Below are 13,164 nucleotides of genomic sequence, written 5' to 3' on the forward strand. Positions count from 1 at the left end.
AATTCATAGCAGTACAGTACAGGAAACAAGAAAAAGCTGAAATAAACAATCTAACCTTACACTTAAAGGAACTAAAAAAAAGAACAGGAAAAAAAAAAAACCCAAAGTGAGTAGAAGAAAGGCAATAATAAATATCAAAGGAAATAAACTAAATACAGTCTAAAATATATATATAGAAGATCAATGAAATGAAGAACTGGATCTTTGGAAAGATAAACAAAATTGATAAACTTTTAACCAGACTCATCAAGAAAAAAACAAGACCCAAATAAATTAAGTCAGACATAAAAGAGAAATAAAAATTGACACCAAAGAAATACAAAAAATTATAAGAAAATAATATAAACAATTATATGCCAACAAGTTGAACAATCTGGAAGAAATGGATAAATTCCTAGAAACAAACAATCTTCCAAGACTGAATCAAGAAGAAACAGAAACTCTGGCCTGATCAATTATTACTAACAAAATGAATCAGTAATCAAAAAACTCCAAACAAAAGTTCTGCGCCAAATGACTGCAAAGACGAATTTTACCAAACTTTCAAAGAAGAATTAACACCCACACTTCTAAAACTATCTTAAAAAATTCAAGAGGATGTAAAGTTCCCAAGCTCACTTTATGAGGCCACCATTACCTTGATTCCAAACCAAAGACTTTACAAAAAAATTAAATTATAGGCCAATATCCCAAATGAACATAGATGCAAAAATCCTCAAAAAAATATTAGCAAATCAAATTCAGCAATACATTAAAAAGATCATACACTATGATCAAGAGAGATTTATTCCTCGAATGCCAGTTTGTTTCAATATCTGCAAATCAATTAATGTGATAAACTTCATAAAGAATATGAAGGATGAAAATCATATGATCCTATTAATAGATGCAGAAAAAAGCATTTAAAAAACCCAGCAACCATTTATGATTAAAAACTCTCTGCAAAGTGAGAACAAAGGGAACATACTTCAATATAATAAATGCCATTTACACCAAACACAAGCTAATATCATACTCAACAGGGAAAAGCTAAGTGTTTTCCTTACAAGTAGGAACAAGACAAGAATGTCTACTTTCACCACTTTTATTCAACATAATATTAAAAATCCTAGCCAGAGCAATCGGACAAGAAAAAGCATCCAGATTGGAAAGGAAGAAGTAAAATTCATTATTTGCAGATAACATGATACTATATAGACAGAAACCTAAAGATTCCACCAAAAAACTATTAGAACTGATAAAGGAATTCAAAAAAGTAGCAGGACAAAATTAACATTCAGAAATCGGTTGTGTTTTTCTATACACTAATGACAAACTATCAAAAAAGACAGGGAAATTAAGAAAATCCCATTTACTATTGTGTCAAAAAACAAACTAAAATAAACCTAGGATGAATTTATCTAAGGAGGTTTAAAGACCTGTTCTTGGAAAATTATATGTCACGAAGAAAGAAAATGAAGATATAAATAAATGGAAACATATAAAGTGATCATACATAGAAAGAATTAACATTGTTAAAATATCCATACTATCCAAAGCAATCTACAGATTCAATTCAACCTCTATCAAAATACTAATGGCATTTTTCACATAATTAGTACCAATAATCCTAAAATTTATATGGAAACTTAAAAGATCCCAAATAGCCATGGCAATCTTGAGAAAGAAGAACGAAGTTGAATATATCACACTTCTTGATATTAAACTATGCTATAAGGCTACAGTAATCAAAACTGTATGACACTGGCATAAAAACAGATAGACAGATCAATGGAACAGAATAGCGAGCCCAGATATAAAACCATGCCTATATGGTCATTTAATCTATGACAAAAAAAGATAAATATATAAAGTGGGAAAAAGACAGTCTACTCAATAAATGGTGTTGGGGAAAGCTGGACAGTTACTTGCAAAAAAATGAAACTGGACCACCTTCTTACATCATATACAAGAATAAATTCAAAATGATTAAGGATCCAAAACCATAAAACTCTTAGAAGAAAACAAAGAACAAAGACATTGCTCTTAGTAATTTTTTTCCTATCTCCTCGTGCACGGGAAACAAAAGAAAAAATAAACAAATGGGATTAAATCAAATTTTAAGTTTTGCACAGCAAAGAAAGTCATCCTCAGAACAAAAAGTCAACCTACTGATTGGAAGAAGATATTTGCCAATGATACATCTGATAAGGAGGTTAATATCCACAATTTACAAAGAATTCATGCAACTCAACACCGAGAAAACAAACACTACAAATTTAAATTAAAAAAAAAAAAAAAAAAAAGGCAGAGGACTTAAATAGACACTTCTCCAAGAAAGACCTACAAATAGCCAAGAGACATATGAAGAGGTGCTCAATGGTACTAATCATCAGAGAAATACAATTTAAAACCACGATGAGATATCACCTCACTGTAAGAATGGCTAATACCAATAAATTAACAAACAAGTGTTGGCAAGGATGTGGAGAAAGAAGAACCCTCATGAACTGTTGGTGGGATTGCAAATTGGTACCACCAGTACTATAAAGTTTGGAGGGTCCTCAGAAAATTAAAAATAGAACTACCTTATGACCCAGGAATTCCACCTCTGGGTATTTATTTCAAGAAATCCAAAACATTAATGTGAAAAGATGTATGCACCCCTGAATATACTGCAGCATTATTTACAACAGCCAAGATATGGAAGCAGCTCGGGTGTCCATCAATAGACAAACAAATAAAAAAGAACTTGTACATATGTATAATGGAATAATATTCGGCCATAAAAAAGAATGAAGTCTTACCCTTTCCAACAACACAAATGGACCTAGAAGATGAAATAAGTCAGACAGAGAAAGGCAAATACCATATGATCTTATTTATATGTGGAATCTAAAGAACAAAATAAATGAACAAACAAAACAGAAACAGACTCATAGATACAGAAAACAAACTGCTGGTTGCCAGATGGGATAGAGGTTTGGGGGCTGAGTGAAAAAGAGGAAGGGACTGAAAAGTACAAATTGGTAGTTACAAAATAGTCATGGGGATGTTAAGTACAGCCTAGGGAATGTAGTTAATAATGTTGTAATAACTATGTACAGTGCAAGGTGTGTACTAGACTAATTGGGGGGATCACTTTGTAAATTATATGAATGTCTAACCCTATGCTGTACACTTGAAACTAATATAAAATAATACTGAATGTCAACTGTAATTAAAAATAAGAGCATTCAATGAATAAAAAAGGCCTATTATTTTAACCGTATACTTACAGTGCTTTAGACTTGAAAAGGAATGTATAAACATGTAAAATGATAATAGACAGTATTTTTTAATGAGCTGTCATTTATGGAGTATCTTTTATTCTTTACAGTTTTCATCTCCATTACAGACATTTTTGTTAAGAGCCCCTAATTAATGTTTACAATGTTTCTAAAACATAGGGTAAACAGATCTTTTAGGGGTTTTCTTGTTTTGAAGGGATAAACAGAGTCTCTGGAAGGTTATTTATAATTTTGTAATAATATATTATCTTCATGTGAAACATGATTTTATTATGGCTTGGCCGATCCTTTGTGCCTGTATCACCGAAATAGTGCTGTTCTGCTGTCAACACATTTCCAGCCATCAAGCACATGTTCCCACTGCAGCCAGCTACTTAACACTGATGAATTGAGACTAGAAGAGAAAGATGTCTGCTTCTTGTTGAATAATTAAAATCAAAATCAAGGCCAGTGAATTATCAGCAAGCCTTGGTTATCATGTGCCAAAAGTACTACATAAGTTGTTGGGGATGAACTTAAGAGCAATACTGGACCTTAGTTTGAGAATATAAAAATAAAAAATTATTTTAAGAAAAATTCAGTCATAAATTAACACTAATATTTCTCCACTGTAAAATTTAGTTAAAGGTTCAAATGGTAAAAGTAAAACAAAAACAACAAAAAAGATGTGTAAAAGGCTATGAATACCTCACCAAATTCATTACATTTTAAGATGCAGTGTAAATAATAAAAGCAATGAAAACTACATTTAGAAGTAGGCAAAAATTCAAAGGGCTTATAAAACATTTTAAATTAAAACCAAAACAGAAACTGTATACTCTAATTAAAAATAAAACAGAAAATTTTGAAACTCAATTTTAATTAAGAATATGGCTGGCACACAGCATTCTCAAGAAAAGAAAGAGCACTACCATCAAGGTTTCCAGAAAAATAAAAATGGTGAGTGTTCAAGGGGGAAGACACGTAAGTTGTAAAGAATAAATGTTATACCCAAGAAAATAATACTAAGTTTTCCACTAAACCGCAAATGTTATTTTGAACATCCTTACATACACAATCATAGTTCAAATTCCTTAAGGGCAGGGATCATGTCTTATTAATATTTCTACCCTCGATATCACTTACAACAGTCTTTTCATTACAGATATTCAATAAGTGTTTTTTGACTTATTTAAAATATAAAACTTTTTTCAATATGGTTAGTAATGAGTTATGTAAAATAAAGCTGAACATCTAAAGAAAAATATAAAATCATCTGAAGATAGGTGGCCCATCATCATAAACATAAGTTAAAGAGAAAAACATCACTTAAAATGAAATCAGAAAGTGCTTTTTTTATTACATAAAAAGAAATAAAAGAAATAATTTTATAGAAGAAAATTTACGGTTTATATTTGCATGGATGATGTATCTGAGAAAGTGAGAGAAGGGCAAGGAAAGAAGATTGGGATGTACTGTCATTTGCAAGAATTCACTTTAAGAAGGAACATACTATTGAGAGACAATTCTCCATGGTCTCTTGTGTTTTTGCATGTCTTACAAGTGAAGGCAGTGAGTGCCTTTGTTTTCAATTGTGTTTTCCAGGATATCTGTACATCATACAGCAGAAATATTGCCCTCCTTTGGAGCAAAGGATAAGTTTACTTACAGTTTTACAAGGTACATATAGTGAAAACAGCAGGCAAGCTTTCTACCTATTATAAAAAGTTTAGGTTACCTCGATTGAAGGTTCCTGGCCTGTAATTTAACCCACTGTATATAGGTATTACCTGGACCCTTCTTTGTGAAATCCTTTGGAAATTAGGCTCAGGGTAGAGATACAAGAAAATGCTAACACTCTGGTTACTGGTAACACTGTAAATAATAAAATCCTGTCTCTGTTTTAGGAATCTCCTATCTTTGGCCAGCTTTCATGAAATTGATGCCTGGATAACTTGATAACTTATTAGCTTAGAGGAAGGATAAAATCATAGACCTTGTAGAGTTCTTGACACATACCTGTCATTGTTCTTGTTTTTATAGGGCTGCTGGCATACTCAGAGGCCTGACATGACTGCTGCTTTGCCAAGGGCGCACTTCCAACAGACATCTCATCTTCTTTCCTTTTGTTAATTGGCATAACAAGAGAAACAGCTATCATGGGCTGCTGGAAAGTCAAATGAAAACCTGAATTACTTACTATTTCTAAGAGAAGATTTAACATGGCATCATTGAAGAAAGTCCTTCATAAGCTGAGGTTGAGGCTTTATTATTTTAAATCAATTAGTCAATCAAACAATCACTCTCTCACCCTCCCTCTTCATCTCTATCTCTCAGTGACTTGCATGCTCACTCTCGCTCGCTCGCTCTGTCTCTCTCTCTGTCTCTCTCTCACACACACACACAAACTCGCTCTCACACAGAAACACAATTTAAATTTTAAATTATAAATTATACTTCTGAATGAAAACAAAGAGAACTTGAAAATATTTAAATTTAATATAAACTTTAGTAAGAAGTATAAAAACACAGTAAGGACAAATCAAAACTAAAATTAACTTTGAAAATTATGATTACTAGAAAATGAAAAGTTATTATAATATGACATTTTAGAGACATACTTCTATAAACTGATTAGGTACATGTTAATATGGACAGTCCAATATTTTTAAAGAACAGCTGAACATCTCTACATTTTGTCAGATAAAATGCTACCTACAACATACTTAGAAAGCATAGAAAAATATCTATAGCTAGAAGAAAGCTGGAACACATTATGATCCTATATTGAAGGCATGAGTGCTGAGCTGAACAATAAAGCAGCTGTTTCATCTTTATTCACTGAAATAAAGTCTGATGTTACTACTGATGATGCTCAATACAATCATGTCAGATTTTTGGCAAAAAAAAAAAAAAAAAAGGTATTTTTAAGTTTGCTGCAGGATCAAAGATCAGTGTTGAACTGGGTGGAAAACAATCATCAAATGTTGGGTTTTAGCCACAAACTGAGAAGGGAATTGTAGCTTGGAAAACAACAGATGCTAACTGTAATACAGCTGCATTAAATGGTGAATCTGGAGGGGGTTAGTTAGGGTGCAGTGGAGTCTAACATTAACCTTAACACAACAATAACACTTTTGTATATCCAACTTTAAGCCTCACTCAACTTACGGTACTTAATATTTAGATTCTGAATAAATATTTCAATGAGGACATAGGTATATTATATAACTATGTAATATAATCAATTGAATTATGAGCTAGAGGGGAAAAGGCAAATTGTTATTTAGGCTGAGTAAAAAGACAAGGAAGTTGATAATGAGAAAATGAGAAGATTAAATATATTGTGGGAAACATCACAATGTAAAGTACCTGCTTTCATATTAAGTATTGTGTCATACTGACAATATTTATACAAGTCTAAATAGGGAATAGTATTTAAGACCTAGAAGAAAAATGCTCAGCATAACGTAAGTTTTGATTCTTTAAATTCTTCATCTATAAAATAAAAGGGTAGAGAAGTCTACTGGAAAACCTCTTTATGCTCTAACATTTAGTGACTCCATAATCCCTGAATTTCTTGGCCACTTTAGAAGATGCTCCTTGATACATGGGTTGCTCTTTTTAGTTAATTTTTTTATATTCTTATGTAATTATAAATTTGTGTATGTTTCTATCAACTAGCCTTAAGTTGCTTCAGAAAAAAAAGATACAAAGCTATTCCAAGCAGAATATTACAAAAATACAATTAAGTCAATGGGAAAATGCAATTCATATAGCATCAATTTGGCCTAAAATTCTTAGTTCTGTGATTTACTATATGTATGACAACGCATAAGTATATTTCAATAAGCATCAGTTTCTTCATCTTTAAATGGAAATAACAAAACCCATCTATCAGAATTACCTTTCACTATCATAACATACAAGAATTACATTTAAGTATTCTAGACACTACAATTAGCTACTTTTATACCCTTTAAACAAACACATATCCCAACTCTTTTGCACCAACCATTCTAATCCCATGGTTTGGTACTCAATGCCTGTTTGCTGAATAAACCTAAAGATGAAGAAATGTAGAGATAACAAAACTGGAAGCTAACATTTACTAAGAAATTCTTAAGTATCAAACAGTCTATAAACAAATATTTGACACTTTGAGAGAAAACAGTAAAATAGGACTACATAAGCCAGTCTCTCTAATGTGTCTGCTCTACAAGCAATTGCACAGAAAGCTCCTTTAATTGTCAATGAAACTCTTCTTTAAGTTATAATTTCTATATACAGAAACTAAGGAACAGAACTGCTTGAAAAGGGTAGAATGGGAGACAGAGGAATTTGGTACACCCATAAATAAAATCGACAGAAAAATATATTTATAACTCTAATAAATGACAGAGAAAAGTATTTATTCATTTGGAGAATTATGAAAATAATTCTCACCTGCTGCATATGTCTACTGGTTCGTTTCTGAGGCTGATAAATGAGCCAGGTGTATAAGACTGGATCAACATTAACTGCTAGTCCTTGTACACTACAGAGAAGTACTGCACCTAAAACACAAGATTTTTAAATTGTTATAACTCCTCATAAAAAATAAGCTTGACATCACTTCATACCAATTAGGGTAGCTATAATACAACAGACAAAATGGAAAGTGTTGACAAGGATATGAAAGAATTCAAACCCTCAGACATTGCTGGTGGGAATGTAAAATGGTGCAAATACTTGAGAAAAGTTTGGCATTTCCTTGAAAACCAAAACGTACAGTTACAATATGACCCAACAACTCTATTCCTAGATATATACCAAGAGAACTGAAATCACGTGTCAATGCTAAAATTTGTACATAAATATTCACAGCCACATTATTCATAATAGCCAAAAAGTGAGAACAACATAAATGTCCATGAATTGTTGAATAAATGAAATGTGGCATAGCCATACAATGGAAAATTACCTTTCCGTAAAAAAGGAATGAAGTACTGATACATACCACAACATGAATAAACTCTGAAAACCACGTATTGTATGATTCCACTTACATTAAACGGTCAGAACAGGCAAAACCATAGAGGAAAAAAAGTAGATTAGCAGATGCCAGAACCAGGTGAAGGGAGAATGAGAAATAACTGCTAATAGATACACAGTTCTTTAGGGAGTAATGAAAATGTTCTGAAATTAGAAAACAGTGACTGTTGTATAATCTTGCAAATTTACTAAAACCCACTAAATTATGTACTTTAAAATAATGAATTTTATGGAATGTGAATTATATTTGTCTTTAAAAAAAGAATAATAAGCTTATTTTTTTAGGCAAACAGCAATTTTTATACTGGCCAGGAGAATGGAATATTATGTCCCCTTTTTGTTTATATTACAAAACTAATTCATGATGTGAAAGAAGTATTATTATAACCACTCAAGAAATTATTGTAAATTACAGCTTTAAATCTTCAGAAGCAAAGAGAGAGAGATGCCTAGATAAAATGCAGGCTAACATTCTGACACAAAACGCAAAGCTGAAGTGTAAAATGTTGCAATTCGACCCTACTAACTGAAATATTTTTGTCCCTCTCTAATAAAAAGTAACTTATATAGAACTTAACTAAATCAGAATATTCCATTTTTAATTTATGTGCAGGTTATTATATCCATAAATAAGTTTTTGCATTTCTACATACATTTCTTGATAAAAAATATTAGCTCCACAAAGATGTATGGAATATGAAGGAGTATTTGTCAGTTTTGCTCTCAACTATATCTCTATTATCTAGAAAAGTACTTGCCACAAAGTAAAGGCTGAAAAAGAGTCAGAATAAAGGGCAGATAGGTTCTCAAGTTAGCTGAAAAAAAGCCCATTTGTTCTATAATATTGCAGATTATTTAAACAATTAGTATTATTACAATTGGTATTAACACCGAGTCCTTTAAGAAGTAAAGCACAAGATAGGAAATAGGAGGAGAGGGAGTAAGAGAAAGAGAAATTTCCCCTTTTTTTTCCCAAAGCTTTGCACATAATTTTCAAACAAGCAAAATCTGCCATGTGTACTCCTGGTTCCAACTTATAGTGCTACTTCTCCCAGGGACACAGAATCAGAATAAATTCCTCAGCAGCATGCTGAGACAACATAAGCAATCTTCCCATCCATGTGCATGTGCTGGTAAGCAACAATTCACTCAAATACAGAACAAAGAGGAATGATGAGAGAAGCTAAATACAAGATGACTGCAAAAAGAGAGTCACATTTAAAGTTAATTGGAAAATACAATTTAATATATGTTTCCTGAAATAAAATGCAAATTCCTCATAAGAACCTAAATTCTTCTATTTATCAAATATTAGCAGTATATAAAATAAAGGCTTAAAATGCTATATTATATCAAAGGGCATAAAATAGGACTTTTCCAAAATTATTTCCAATTTTTAAATAATTCTATAAAATCAGCCACATCAAAGACTATCATCTCCAAAACTAACAAAAATATAGTATTACAATTTGTATCAAGAGTCACTTTAAATAGCATTCTTGTTTTATAACAACTAATTTTTTCCAAAAACATTACAGGTGGTGAGAAATAGATTGCCTTAAATATGAAAAACTGATTATTAAAACCTTTGATTTTAAAGAAATAAGTTGAACACATTTAAATGGAGAATTTAAGAAACTGATTGAAATTCAAGAATATATATATATATATGTATAATTCAATCTTAAAGGTTAAAATACTTTTCTATAATCTATACAGAGAAATAAAATTACAATTAGATTCAAATTACTATGAATTGCTTCCTATCACATGAGCCCACTGTAATATAATTTATTTTATAATAACATTGCATAAATATAAGACACCACACATGATTAACATATAATTAACAATAAAGAATGTGTTCCACCAAAAGAAGAAATTACAATAAAGAAAACAGATAACAGATCTAGGAGACAAAGGATCCAACACAGGAGAAAAGTGATGGGAATCCCCAGGACAACAAGTGTGTTAGTGACATGTACATAAAAAACTTAATAACGACAAACACAATTAATAAATACAGAAAAAGCATATATTAAAGAGGAAAGGATAACTAATCATTGGCTACAATATGACTGTGCCATCAATAATATTCATAGACAGAACTATATCAATTCTGAAAAAAATAAATGAATTAATTGATCAACTGAACTTATGATATAATAATATTGGGTGGATGGGTATATAAGAAGAATGTATGATAAGAGCTAAAGAGGAAGAAAGTTGTCCTCCAATTACTATTTCCCACAATAAGACATAAATAAATAATGCTCTAAAATTAACGATCAAAAAAGAGCAAAAAAACCATGCTATTTAAAAATATAGAAGTAAACATCAAAATAACTTCTGAAAATAGCTGAAACTAGTTATCTCTTGAAAAGGTAAGATTAAAAAACAGATGCATTTGCTTTGAGAAAGAATATACAGTAATTAGGATTCTCAAACCAGAACAATAGAAAATAGAGGTTGATGAGCCTTAGATTTTCTTGCTGAGGAATGGCCCTAGAGCCACTAGCAAAAAGCAGAATAAAAATTTTCTCTTTGAAAAAAGTCTCCAATTCTTATCATGTAACAGCCACACATTAAGATCTGTGAATGGTTCCTATAACAAAAAATCAACAAGCACTGCAGAAGGCAAGCCGCTGAAAGTCAGAAAAATCAACAAACAACAAGTTTAGACCTTTAAGCACTGGAGATATCAAATACAGAACATAAAATAGCTATGAATAAAATGTTTACAATACAACGGTGGAATCATGAAGAGGTGCAAACAAGGAGAAAGTATCAGCAAAGAACATACTTTTAAGAAAAACAAAAATTACGGAAGTGACAGATTTAATTGTTGAAATAAAAAAGTCATTAGACAGGTTAAACAGCAGATTAAATATAGCTATAGAAAAATTCAGTGAAATGGAAGACACATGATAAGATAATTTAAAATGAATCTGATAAAAAATAAATAAATAAAGCTATTAAAATGAGGTTAAGAGACATGAGGACTGATTAAGAAGACCAAACATATGTCTAGTTAGATTTCAGAGGGAGATACTAAAGAATAGGGAAGAGGTAATACTGTTAATAAGATAACAGCTAAGAATTTTACAAAATTGTTGAAAGATAATAAACCTCAAACCCAAGAAGCCCAATGAATCTAAACCTACATTAAACAAACAAAAAAGCTACAAAATATGGAAGAAAAGATTAGGAAAGCACCCCAAAAACTCCCCTGTGGAATAAAGAAGGAAATAATTTATCAACTTCTTAGTAGTCGATCGTATTCATTGTATAATTTTACATCAAAACTTACATGTTATGCATATTCTTTTAAATCTACCAAATGTTATAATTAAAAGATAATAATAAAAGAAAAATAAATTTATTTTAAAAAATAAATCTATCAGAATAAATTTTATTCTATTATTCTCAAGCATAAACTACATGTAAACATTTTTAATTGTGACCAAAAAATCCTACATAAATAAAACAGTATATATATTTAAAAGCACACAAACTACAAAAGATAAAAGCAAATTAAAAAATTACAGACATTCTCCATATTAGGCAACTTATTTTAAAAGTCTTTTTAGATGTGCCAAAAACCAAATGCGTTGAGCAAATTTTTAAAAACTTTCTCAATAAATTATTAGTACACCTTTTTACTTGGGATTTTAGAGAAAGGAAAAGAAAAACAAATGTGACAAACAGTTTCACAAGGAAAATTAATCTTGAAAGTCTTATTTATTATAATGAACAATTTTTTTAAAACTTCACCAATAAACATTTATGTAAGTTATATTATTACACTGTACCAAAAATGACTAAATGACTCACAATCAGGCTTGAACTTTCTGAAAGTTGAATAGGTGATAAAATAGAATAATAATCTATTAATTTAAAGTTAATTTATTTGAAATAAGTCTTTTTAACCTAAAAGAATATTTTCATATTATACTCAATGTACATGACATAGCTTTTAAAAATAACACAAAAGTTCTGACATATAAGTGTGCAATTAGTCTGTTACTGAGTTGACTCAGAACAGATCCCCCATAAATCACTAAAATTTAGCAATATATTATGCTGTTTAATTCTAGCCTGGGAGACAACTAATGAGAAAAGTGTGCTTTAACTTCTCTGCTTACTGCCAAAATGGTTCACTTATCCACATTTCACTCAGGTGTCACCAATTAGTTAAACCAAGGCACCATCGTCATTTTTAGTTACATACTAAAAACGGATAAATGAGAATTGAAATAAGGGATAGAGACCAAAGTTGCAGAGCATTAAAATTAAACATACAATGCTTCCTGTTAGCTACAGAAACCTTGTTAACCAATGAAACTGTCTTGTAAAATTTCAAGTTATAAATGGAGAAGTGTCCAGAATTTTATCTTGAACTCATGAATGAGACAAAAAATACAGATATATTAATCTTCAACTAAGTTTAAGAGGATAAAAATCTCTATTTTTCTACATGCAGCTATAGCAAAGTAAGAACTTTTCAGATTTGTATCGCTCTTAAGAATTATTTGCTACTCTTACATTCAAGAGTAATTTCAAGAATTCTAGCTAAACAATTAAGTAAACAAAAAAGAAAGAATCAATACTTCAAAAGCAAGGGTGAGTAGTAAAGGCAAGCTAGAGTATCAGAGTCTAAAAAATAGAACAGGAATGAGCTGCCAACTACTGGCAACTTTATCCAAAGTAATTGTTAAATTTAGTGTAAATGAATCATAAGATTTCTAGGTATGTGTATATGGTAGCTCATGTTACTTAACAATTACATCCCCTTCTCTTAGAAAATCACAAAAGAACCCTAGCCATCAAAATAAGAACGAGCCATGTAACCTATCAAAGCTTTTCAAGATTGATCGGACAA

The 13,164-nt window shown here is 30.7% G+C and overlaps 1 protein-coding gene across 15 annotated transcripts in view; it reads right to left on the reverse strand.

Annotated features, from left to right (window-relative positions):
* Positions 1-13,164, reverse strand: part of VPS13B (vacuolar protein sorting 13 homolog B) — a 685,469-nt gene that overhangs the window by 411,322 nt on the left and 260,983 nt on the right. For 14 of the 15 annotated variants that reach the window (XM_039853834.1, XM_039853836.1, XM_039853835.1 and 11 more), the window contains 2 exons: positions 7,695-7,804; positions 5,268-5,415 (listed from right to left, as the gene is read on the reverse strand). In XM_039853834.1, coding sequence (XP_039709768.1) covers positions 5,268-5,415; positions 7,695-7,804 — 258 coding nt within the window. The remainder of the gene's footprint in view (positions 1-5,267; positions 5,416-7,694; positions 7,805-13,164) is intronic. The other variant, XM_039853839.1, reaches the window with a different exon arrangement.

This window comes from Pteropus medius, unplaced genomic scaffold, assembly GCF_902729225.1.
Source record: "Pteropus medius unplaced genomic scaffold, Ma_sr-lr_union100, whole genome shotgun sequence".
Classification (NCBI taxonomy): domain Eukaryota; kingdom Metazoa; phylum Chordata; class Mammalia; order Chiroptera; family Pteropodidae; genus Pteropus; species Pteropus medius.